The sequence below is a fragment of the Xiphophorus maculatus genome, chromosome 18 (assembly GCF_002775205.1).
Source record: "Xiphophorus maculatus strain JP 163 A chromosome 18, X_maculatus-5.0-male, whole genome shotgun sequence".
Lineage (NCBI taxonomy): Eukaryota > Metazoa > Chordata > Actinopteri > Cyprinodontiformes > Poeciliidae > Xiphophorus > Xiphophorus maculatus.
The window spans coordinates 9,160,186-9,172,510 of NC_036460.1; the positions used below are offsets into that span (position 1 = coordinate 9,160,186).

The window sequence follows — 12,325 nt, forward strand, 5'->3', positions numbered from 1 at the left end:
ATCTGCGTGTAAGTAGATACTTTTTTAACAAAGAGGTAAAATGTCTTTGTGATGGTGTGCTAAAGTTAAAAAAGGACAAAATTAGTTATCAGTGATTGGATGTTTTCTTTCTGTCATGTGACTAACGTCAGTATTTGTGTGTTGGTAGAATTTGCTAAGCTGATCCAGATCATGTGGACGTCGACCAGCAGCGAGGCGGTCAGCCCGTCTGAATTCAAAACACAGATCCAGAGATACGCTCCCAGATTTGTAGGATACAAGTATGTTGCATTACTTTATAATACTTATTTGTTTTTGTGCTGTATTGATAGACATGCAGGAGCACACTGATGGATTTCTGTATGTTAATGAGAAAGGGAATGTATGTAACAGAGATTGTTGCTGGTGTGCTGCAGCCAACAGGATGCTCAGGAGTTCCTGCGCTTCCTGCTGGACGGCCTGCACAACGAAGTCAACAGGGTCACTGTGAGGCCGAGGGGCACCATGGAGGACTTTGACCACCTGCCGTAAGTAAACAGACAATCATAAGTGCAAAATTAGTGAAGGACCAATCAGCAAGTGATCAAAATCATCCATTTTCCTTTTACCGGCTTCTAGCAACAACTGAGAGAACAAATAGTTGAAAATTCTGATTCTGTTTCTCTATTCATTGTGCACCAAAGCTGAAAACCTCAATTTAAACTTAGTACAAAGAACCTTAGGAACATGTGTTTGCTGCATATGTTTAGATTCAGGGGACACCAGGGTTTGTGAGGGTTAGGGACCACAGCCACCTCAAATACTTGAGACCCAAAAACAGAAAGCTTATTACTGTCTATTTTAATAGTTCAAACACCAAATATACCTTAATATGCTTAAATACATACATTGGAAACTCTCTTAGATTGGTGGTGGACCAATACCAGCTTTAAGTACTTGTACTTGTAAGAGCAACCTGAAACTCGAAACCAAGACCACTTTATGAGGACTCGGTTTTAAAATAACGGCAAGTACCTAAACTGAAATATTCGTATCCTGCCTGGGTAAAGACCCCATTTCTTGGCACTACTACAGAACCTACATCCACAGTCTTCCTTATTTCTGTTCTCTGGGGAACAGCCAATCAGTAGCAAGGAAAATAAATTGTGGTTCGGGATTGGCTGTTTTGCAAACGCCAGCCAATGACGTGTCTAAAAGCAATTTATTTCAGCTTTTCAAGTTTCATCTTTTAGGTATGTTGTAGATGAGCTCTATGAAAAAAAAATTCCATGAATAATTTGGAGTCACGTCCACAGAAAGCTCTGCGAATAGGAAAATCTGTGAACATATGATACTGCAACATACACCCTGTGATCTCCAGTTACAATAGGCATGCACCAAATGTAGTGCACATATACTACAAGTCCTATTCAAATCTCACAGCAGTAACCAGATAATGTTACTTATTTTCATGCTGCATTGTGCAGACACACTGAGCTGATGAAGTTATTCATCTCCGCAAGGTGAATGTTTGGAGTGGCTTTATCTGACAACAGCAACTTTGCTGACATGACAGGAAAGACGCATTTTCCTCACATAATACGCCATATTTAGAGTTCTAACAAAGACAACCAGAATCTGAAGAAAGTCAGCATCAGCACGTCAAGGCTTAAATAAAATAGGAAATTGGTATCGGCCAATGAAAAAGCCTTATTGGTGCGCCTCAAGATAACATGAATCATAAAGTCTTCATTAGCCTCACATGTCGCTCATAGTAATGAACTGTGTCAACTACATGTTGGAGATAAAGTAGGTCAGGTCCCATGTGTTCACCTAATCAACACTATGCATTGAGTCAGGTGCATCCCTCAACTTGCACCTGTGGGTTCATGTTTATCTATGGATAACAAGCAGTTTCTCCACAGGCAGTGCACTTGTTAGATTCTGCATCACTTGTTATGCAGCTTTGAAATAACAATACTTGTTATTTCTGTCAGCAGAGCTTCAGCTGAACACAAAGCATCACTTTTAAGATGTAAAGCAATGCTGACGTTAAACTAATAAGCATGACGTGACGCTTTCCATTTGTTCATACTAAAAGTTTTAATTAGATCATCAGAAAGTTTAAGAAGTGCACAGATAAGCACTTCTTAAGGTGCATATCTATGCAGCAGCTACAGATGCACCTCATCAGAGTTTTATTGGCTGATTCTGGCTTTCTTTTTAGCTCTGAGTTTATGATGTTGATATTAGTCAATTCTGATTCAATTCCACAATTAAATGAAATAAAAACCATATGAGGATAAATATGCTGCTCTGTTCTTCTCTGACGTAGAAGTTTTGAAAAACAAAGAAAAGTAAGGGATTACAAAGTTATCCTCATTTATGCATCCAATCATATGTCTGCCCATTTGTACTGGACTGCTAACACAAAGGGCATTGGAGAACATTTAATGACCAGGAGAATAATTGGATTTCGCAGTATCTACAAAAAAAACACAGATGAAAGCTGATTTTGATTACTGCCAACATGATTCCTGCATCCGTAGGAGGACTGTATTTACTTTGTTTAAAGTAAATACAGTGTGTGAAGCCCTTAACATCTTTGTTTATCCCCTTTGTTGAGATTCCTGCCTTCCGCTCTGCTTGACCTTCTGCCAGACCACAGAATTTTCCGCAGTCGGCCCACAGCATCACCAAAAGACAAATAAAAAAGTCAAACTAGCAGAAAAAGACTTGTTTTGAATAAATACATGTGTTGATATCTTGTTGCATCCATAATTTATTGTCCAGGGACCTCAAAGAAAATATCTCCTCATGTTTATCATATATGAGGTTTCTGCCAACATGCTCCCATCATAAATCAACATTGTTTGATAAGTTCTCACCCATTCTACTTACAGAGATGAAGAAAAGGGGAAGAAGATGTGGAGTAAATATTTGGAAAGAGAGGATAGTAAAATAGTTGGTGAGTCAAAAAGTGGATTTATTGTTTTTCTGATGACATGTCAGGTGATCTCTGGCAGGCTGGACCTGTTTGTTAATCCTGACCTCAGGGTTTATTTGCTGTCATCTTTTCTTCTGTTCCAGATGTGTTTGTGGGGCAGCTGAAGAGCTCCCTGACCTGCAGCCACTGTGGCTTTTGCTCCACTGTGTTCGATCCCTTTTGGGATCTTTCTCTGCCTATCGCAAAGGTTAGACAACACAAACACACTATTTTCTACATCCCTTAGAGCAGAGACTTATTTTACTATCTACTAGTCCTAACACACACTCTTTGGTTTCTCTCTCTCTTTGTGTGCTTTGCTCTGTGGGCTTTATCCTACGTTTGTTTTGGTGCTTGCTAATGTGAATGCATCTGTGTTTGTGCTCAGAAGGGCTACGGCGAAGTGAGTCTGATGGACTGCATGCGGCTCTTCACCAAAGAGGACGTCCTCGATGGGGATGAGAAGCCGGTAGGTGTCCACAGCAACGACTGGCTGTTGGTCCATCTAATCTTGTGATGATTGACCTGGTCTTAAATTGTGCGGGTATATTCTGTACAAGTATTTCTGAAAAGCGGAATTTATAGCACAATGTTTTTATTTGTTTGAACATTTTTGAACGGACAGAAATAGAAATGTAACCAGTTGCCATGTCTACATTAGGAAAATCACAGTTACCTAAATATTCACCCCATTTAAAGTGAATACTTATGCAGTAATATAATTTGTGAAGTAATTCAACAGATGTCCAGCCAGTTGGTTGTAGTAGTCTCACATTGAGTGGAAGGGAGATCACCCGAGTGCAGTGTGTATGTCTCAGCAATTCTCGTATAAAGACACCTATGTCTGGAAGGTGGACTGGTTAATCAGTATCCATGGTTACCATTACTCACTGTTGAAGAAAACTCAGATCAAGGCTGAACTAGAGTTGAACTAATTTCTTGTTAGAAACTCATTAATCAAGTGGAAGAAAGTTCTGAAAGTCTTATGCAGGACAAAATCAGAAGTAGTAACTATGATGCGTCAAAACAAGCTGATGTGTATTTACACAGAAAATACTGATTACACAAAATTGCACAAAATGTGTTTTAGATCTAATAAAATCAACAATATAACAAATGTTATAAGCAAATTATACTGGCAAACAAAGACCAGCAGGGGGTGCTGCTGTACCATTCCTGAGGCATTTTCTATGCGGCAGCAGAATTATTTTACCATAATAGTTAGCCTTTTCTTAAAGTGAAAATCTATCAGAAATAGTATAAAAATGTTTTCAGTGGCATTCAGATATGAGTTTAAAATGCTGCACTGATGGACACCAAGTAGTTCATATGATGTCCTCCATTAGGAACCAACCTCCTCACCATAGCTTGTCCAAGCAATTTCTCCTTTGTAATATTTTTGATATCAGCAGGTGCATTAGCTGCACACATTCAAAGTTTTTACTCTGTTTTAGCTCCGTTTGGTGAATGCTGCACGTTTTAAAGGCTCATTTCCCTTTTTTATGGAGCAAAACTGATGGACTGGAAGCCTCATATCTTTCAGTAAAAGGTTTTTAATGTTCCCACACACTCATTTTAAGACCAGAGGAGATGAAGCCTTTAGGCCCGTGGGCCCACACTGTGGAATGCTCTAACTTTGATTCTCTTAATACTTTTAAAAAGCAATTGAAGGCACATTTATTCAGATGGGCTTTTTATTCAAGTTATTTTATTTTATGTCAGATTTATGCTGTATTATCCCTCCCTCTGTTTTGTCTTCTGTGTTTTTATGTCTTGTATTTTGTAAAACACTTTGTGATTTCTAACTTGTGAGACTGGCTATATATATAAAGTGTAATTACTTACTTTCTTAGAGCTTAGTTTATGTTTCCATTTCACCTTTAGATCCAACAGCTATGTGGCTGCTTGTTCCAGCTATTTGTAGCTAGTGACTCAACTTCCTCTGTTTGCTCTCTGCAGACATGCTACAGATGTAAAGCCAGGAGGAGGTGCACAAAGAAGTTCACAATACAGAAGTTCCCCAAGATTCTAGTGCTGCGTATCCTTTCCTTCTGTCATGTACATTTTGCTGTGGGAAGCCTAAAAACCCAGTAGTTTGTTTAATCATTCAGAGAAAGTGTGTTGTATTTAAGTCTTCTGACAGTGGGAGCAGGTATTCAAAAAGAACTGCTCCTTGACTCTTCCTCCACTGCAGACCTAAAACGCTTCTCTGAGGCACGACGAACCAGCAAACTGTCCACCTTTGTTAACTTCCCCATGAAGGACCTCGACCTTCGAGAGTTTGCCTCTGAAAACAGCAGTAAGCTCTTTCCCCTTTCATTCCATTCTTCATAATATTAAACATGACACCATATTAGTTTGAAGTGGTCGGTAGCCTTTGGGCTAACTTTTATTTTGTTTTCTTCCTCTGTGCAGCAAATGCAGTATATAACCTGTATGCAGTGTCCAACCACTCAGGCACAACCATGGGAGGTCACTACACAGCCTATTGTCGCAATCCCAGCTCGGGAGAATGGTACACCTTTAACGACTCCAGGTGGGTTTGAACACCAACGCAGGAAGAGATTTGTCAGGTTGTAGTTTAACATTCCTACATACAGCAGTGAAAGCACAATTTGAGAACCAGTCCAGCTATTTTGTGAAATATATTAGATACTAATAGTGAATTAACAGCATCATGAAGACCAGGGAACTTGGTTGACAGGTCATTGAGAAGTTTAAAGTAGGATTAGGTTGGAAAACAAATATCCCACGTTTTTGTCTAAATATCTATAATTACCTCGGCTTAGGTATTTGAGTAGGGACAATATCAGCAGACGTGATAATGACCTGCTGATAACGTCAGCTTGAGTTAATATCCAGTGTTAAGGAGAAAAGTTATCATGTTAGCTTAAATTTTGGAAAAAGCATGGCTCTCCTTTTCCTCCTGAATGCCCGGGTCGCGAGCGGGGTTCTCCGCGAGCGTCCTGCAACCGCGTGCTGCTAAAAACGAAACAACAACAAAACGTGTTGACGTCACAGATCACGGAGTTTTAATCTCAAACAAAGCAATCGACAACAAAGTTGCAGAGATACAGAGATATGCATTTTCTCATGAAAATAAAAACACACAAGGGGAAGACAGACAAACACAAAACACATAAGACAGACAAAGGCGCCCAACGTGGAGTAAAAAGATGGAAAAAACTCTAACTCCGTTTTCTGGCCTGGAGTTTTTAAACAGAAGAGGAGTTTCCCTATTTAATATATGCAAAAAAGGCGCTCCGTTCTTCGTCCAATTAGAACTCCCTCAGGCCCCCAAAGAAAGTTGGGACTTCCTGATTTATAGCAAAGGTGCCTGTTTTTTATCTAAGCAGAGGGCGGACTACCCCGTGGTCATCTCTGCCTGATACGGAAGATCCCTGGAGCCAAACGTCCTAAGATGAGATTTCACAGACACCTGCGTAGCCCCCACTCCCATTGGAATGCAAATTTATTGCTCTGTTGTGTCAATGGGGAAGAAAAGGCCCTGTTTTGTTTGAATGTCTGCTGTTGTGAGCTCCCCCATGCTCCACAGAAAACTGTTCCAAATAAAGTGTTGGCTATCCCTTTACACATGTTGTAAGATTAAGTGTATTTTTAGCATTAAATAATCATTTTCCTTAGCAATCCCCCTTTTGAGGTCTTTTTCAAAAGACCTCAATAAAAATTGAGTAAGCCTTCTAATACCGAACCAAAACTATGTATAAAAAACGAAAAAACCGAAAAATACAAAGACAAAAGAGTGACGTACCCTAATTACATACAATCCCCTTTTGTAAACAAAACCCAAGGTGTAGAAAGACTTATCCTTAAAAATGTAAAATCATAAAACAAAATTATCACAATACAACCAAAACACAAGACAAACCAAAAACCCAAAGTATACAATAAAAAATAAAGCAGGGACATACATATAAAAAAAAAACTAGTAAGAAATGCTCTGCAACTTCAAAGACAACATTCATCACAAAATTACAAACCATCGAAACAAGAAACACACAAAATTACAATCTGCTGCACGTCTTTTCTGTTTTTTTTTTTTTTTTTTTTTTAAATGTCCATCGACAGTCTCTCAAAAAAAAAATATGAAGTCTTCGTCAGGAATTGTTCAAAAAATGCGCGCAAAAAACAAAACGACAGTCCTTGTCAGAGTTCACAACGAACGAAAAACACGCAATAAAAGTTTATGATGATCCTCTTGCAGCTTGATCTTCTTCGGTCAGAAACCTCAGGCTCCCACCTGAGCGTCCGTTGCTCACTGAAAATTGGATTATTATGCCAATATAACCGTGAGTTTCAAAAAAGAAAGTGAAATCTCCTCGTGAGGAAATTAGATCCTAGGAAACGACCTGTCACAGGTTATTAAAACAGACATTTTGTTTTCAACATGAATTTCATTAGCATCAGAAACACACTGACAACATTCTTTAATATCATCTGCATTACTGTCAGCATAATCAAACGATGGTTTCACCTAAAAATAAATTTGTCTTGTTATTTTCCATCCGGGGAAATTATTTTAATCCTTTTTATCAAAGAACGCAGAGTTTGAATGAGACCACATCCACAGGGCACCAGGAAACCAAACTGAAACGACAAAACAGAGATCAGATTTTTCAAAAGCATCATTCATTTGTGTATTTAACACAAACATCTGCAATTCACTGTGTGTTCAAGTGAATCCTCCAACGCTCGCGACTCTGTGGCTGCTATCTTCGAAATAAGTGTGAAGCCGCTTCTCCAAGCAGCCCCACCCCCGCCTCGCATGACAACAGCTTGTGTGACAGAGTCCAAAGTCCCACCTGGAGCTCGGAGCTCCAGGGCAATCCGTGTGCAAAAACCACGAGCAACTCATCCCGTGAGGCCTTATCTCCTACTTTGTCCAGTTCTGTTCATCAAATGGTGGATGTGATCCCTTCAATTTACGTTTCTATTATTATATACTATAGCTCCAACCGATGGAAAACAGCAAAACCTTGTAATCACCCGCTTCAAAAGACATGTTTCCAAAGTAACGTTTTGCCAGAATATTAAACAAATGCAGATCTTTTCTTAAACCAATCTTGTAAAAATAGGATCAAACAAACGAAACAAAACAAACACAAAAACCTAAAAATGTAGTTGTAAAGCTTACATTTACCATCAAAAATGAAAATCGCTGTGAATTAAACCGTCCCATTTAAATTACTTTTATAGAACAAACTAGATCTTACTGGTTGTTTGTCTAAATCATTCTACATGCGTTCCTTAAACAAAATACAAAAGAGTTAGACCTGGAGAAATTATAATGTAAATGTATGCCTTAACAAAACCAAACATTTTCAAAATATACCAATTTTTACCTCGGCTTTTACTTGTCGTCGAATTTAAAGTTTTATTCAAAATCGTTTTAAATGGATGTAAATCAAAAAATCAAAATCAAGTTTAGAAAAATCATTATAATCCCGCCTGTGTACTTTTAGTGATTAGTGATAACTTTAATCAAGAACAGATTCGTCAAAACATTTCTTAAAACATTCATGCTCCATTAAATTAATGCTCTGAAAATGGCTAACACAATAATATTTTAATTTCTATAATTATTTTCCCAAGTTAATTAACCAAAATATGCTTCATTATCACTATAAATTTATCTATTTTCTCAAAATATGTTAGCCCATTGTCAGAAAATCTTTTAATGGAGAACAACTCAAATCCATTCAAAATAAGCACATATATTACCAGAGAATATTTTCCTTTCACTTTTTATGTGTAGCACAGATCAGACATGTTCCTCAAAAATTTGTTTAAGTATTATAAAAGATGAACCCATACATCTTCTCCCCCTTTGATACATTACTGACTAATGTATCACTATTCCTAGTATGTGAAATAACGATGTTGATGAAACAGGGTTATTATTTTAGCTGAGAAAAAAAATCCACCCATATTCAATGCTGCCCCCGTCCTAACAGGCAAACATTTCAAAACAAACAGAACAATTTATGAGAGCATGCCTTAAACCTTCAAGATTACTATTCTCCCTTAAAAATTTCACATTACAGTTTTAAAACTCAGTATTCAATTTCACTCTCATGATTATCAAATAATTCGTTGTAGAAAACTTCTCAAAAATTTTCAGCAGTGTTTGACAAAGCATGTGTACCAATTAAGACTCTGCGAAGGTTTTGCATAAACGAACCAGAGAGACGTTGAAGAAAAAATTCAAACACAGTTAACAAAGAAAATCCAAAAATAACAAATTGGGCCCCTACTGAAATCAACATAACAAAAAACAACACAGGTATAACAGAACGACGTAAGCACAAACTGACCTAATAAGACATGAGGGGAACTTAGATAACGGCTGATCAGACCATTAACACACTAAGGGGTAATTTAAACACAAAATCCTAAAATACTGGTCAGTATATCACTAAATCTACAAATGAAAGAAATTAAACTAAAGACCAAATTTCCCCCTCCCCTTTCGAACGGGTCAAGAGGAAACTGGTGACTCAAAAGAAAGAAAGTAATTTGTTATATTTAACAAATAGACAAAGAACTGACACAAATAGCTAAATAAAAAGTCAGACTAATGAAAACAAATTTAAAGATAAAATCTAAACCACTCACTACTCAATATATAAAGTAATATGAGAGGAAACCAGAAAATCATTACCAAGAGTGTCAGCATGTGACAGTCGACTCAGTGTTTTGACGCTAAAAACTTATATTTAACATCTTCCACATTATTCCTTACTCACTATGTATTTGCTTGTTTAAACTATCTACTTTAAAGAGAAAATGTTTCACTAAAGCCAGGAAACCAAACTGCATCAAAAATCCTGTTTTATGTGATGAGAAAAGACTCTCTACTCCTTCCTATAATCTATAATGTGAAACAATACCCTAAAATTTAAACAGCCAATCTCTATGGTCCTTAGGAAAAAATTAAATTAAATCCTTTTGTATTTTTAAAGTTTATAAGTTGTATTTTTAAAGTCACTACACTTATCCGAGCAACGTCTTCTGCCAGAGCACAAAGCAAATCTATAACCCCACCATAAAACCCCTCCCTCACCTCTTGGAGGGGCTGATTTTATGGCAGGAAGAGAGCCGATAAGGATTTCAGGAGGAACACCTAATTCTTTATTAGGCTTTGGCACTGGAATCATCAGATATGTTTTAGTTCCTCCTACTTTTAAAAATGAACTTACATGCAGATATTTTGTCAGGAAGTACTGTAAACGATGGGAGAGAGTATAATTTGCCTTACAGCTGCTGGTGCTCCCTTGCTGAACTTCTGTGAGCAGAGGTTGCTTCGCACTTAAAATTAGTGGTATACAAAGAGGCTTCACATGTTAATTAGTTGAATCTAGTGGGGGTAGAGGTTACAGCACAGCTGTAGCCCGTTCTCCCGTGCTGAACTTCTGTGAATGGGGTTATAACTTCTCCTTGAGCTCCATTAGTCTCATGTCTAAATAAACATACTTGTCGCTTCTTCTTGTTTTGTTCTATTTATTTATTTTCCTTAATTTTCTTATTTTATTTGCAGCCCCCTCGTCTGTCAATAGGCACTATTTAACCATCTCTTATTACAGTTTAATATTGATTCTCTACAATAGTTCCATATAATGTGTTTTATTAACCAATAAGTTATTTTAAACTTAATGTTATCCTTCAACAACAAATCTTGTAAATTTTAGCAAACATTTCTATATTTAACCAATTTCTATTTAACAAGAGAGTGACTTCTAATTTATCCTGTCTAATTATCCGTAAGTCCTGTAGACTTAACAATATTTTATCCATCTTAAAGTTTTGGTCTGTTTGAAAAAGACTGATTGTGAAAATATCTAGAGTCAGTTGCATATTGCAGTTTGTTGTTATCTGAACAATTACCTCTTACAGTTAGAGCCTGTTTCTCTAAAAATCTTCGTTTTTTCTTATCCTCAACTCATGAAAAAAAAAAAAAAAGTCCTATTTTACTCATTGTAATTTATTCCATTTTCCTACTACCTTCACAGCCTTAGAAGGAATAATTAACATTATATCCACTATGTAGTTCTCAAGTCTATATAAATTTTTATTTAATTTATTTGATTGCTGTACCTAATCAGTTATGTATTTATCTATTCACCCATTCACCATATTTATGTATTTAACTATTAATTTGCCAAGACAGCATTTCTAGAATCCTCTGTGACCTCATATTCTTGGCTCATTCTTTCTTATTTTATTTATTTATTTATTCAACCTCAGAACCCATAATTTATTTTCAATTTGTGCAGATGATGTATTTTATCAAGATTCTATCCTTTAATCGCCTTCCAAACTGTACACTGCAGGTCACATTTTACTGCTGTTATCGCTTAATTTAATAATTTAGTCCAAGTTAACACAGAGGATGTTTGTAAAAACTGGAAATTTTGCACCACATAACAGCACTAGAAAATTGCTCTGTATTTTATATGACATGAAATACCCAGTGGTATTTTATCTCCAATCACACACTCTCTCACACCAACATGAATTGCAACACAATACAAAAACACAAAACATGTTACAGAAAACACAAAACACACATCCGGCCAGGTTTCATAGTCAGTCAGAATTTCATCAGTCCCCAAGTGTCAGTCTGTGGTCATTATTCTATCAAATTTTACTGTAATTTATATCAATTTTACTAAAGTTTATATGAAATTTACTGAAGCTTCAGGAATTGTCCAATGTTTTATTAACATATTTTCATGTGTCAATTTAATTAATTTTAAACTCCAATCGTCAGGAACCTTTTAATTCCCCGTGCACGTTTAAAAAGAGAGATCTCAAAGTTATGCTAAAATCAAACCACAACCAATAATTTTGTTTTCTGGTACCAGTTTAGTTTACTTAACTGTTATTTTTATTTTTAGTTATTTATTTATTTTTAAACTAAAAGACCACGTGTCGCCATCGTCCTACTTTCCCGTTAAGACTCTTCTACGAACCATAGCGTATAGCACGTGTCGCAACTCAGTGTCCATAATAACTTCACAATAAAACACAGCAAAATCAATGCAAATTAACACAAGCAGCGCTATTTAAACACAGCTTCTCACTCTGCACAGACACACAGCCAGCCCGAACTCGCGCACGCACACGGCCACATACACACACACACACACACACACACGCAGATACACACATGCACACATACACACATACACACACCCAGAGCTCTGGAGCAGACAGCCACGTGTCGCGGCAACAAGCACAGATCGCCACACACAGGGAAACACAAAGAAACACAGAGAAACACATAGACACAGAACACAGTTTTTGAGAAAAAACAGGGGGGGAAATAAAATAGAAAATATAAACCCGGCGCCGGTTACA

General features: G+C 37.1%; 1 protein-coding gene across 8 annotated transcripts in view; it reads left to right on the plus strand.

Annotated features, from left to right (window-relative positions):
• Positions 1 to 12,325, plus strand: part of LOC102230709 (ubiquitin carboxyl-terminal hydrolase 2-like) — a 55,052-nt gene that overhangs the window by 39,747 nt on the left and 2,980 nt on the right. For 6 of the 8 annotated variants that reach the window (XM_023351160.1, XM_023351162.1, XM_023351163.1 and 3 more), the window contains 8 exons: positions 149 to 260; positions 396 to 506; positions 2,862 to 2,926; positions 3,049 to 3,152; positions 3,333 to 3,413; positions 4,904 to 4,982; positions 5,139 to 5,243; positions 5,360 to 5,480. In XM_023351160.1, coding sequence (XP_023206928.1) covers positions 149 to 260; positions 396 to 506; positions 2,862 to 2,926; positions 3,049 to 3,152; positions 3,333 to 3,413; positions 4,904 to 4,982; positions 5,139 to 5,243; positions 5,360 to 5,480 — 778 coding nt within the window. The remainder of the gene's footprint in view (positions 1 to 148; positions 261 to 395; positions 507 to 2,861; positions 2,927 to 3,048; positions 3,153 to 3,332; positions 3,414 to 4,903; positions 4,983 to 5,138; positions 5,244 to 5,359; positions 5,481 to 12,325) is intronic. The other 2 variants (XM_023351164.1, XM_023351165.1) reach the window with 1 other exon arrangement.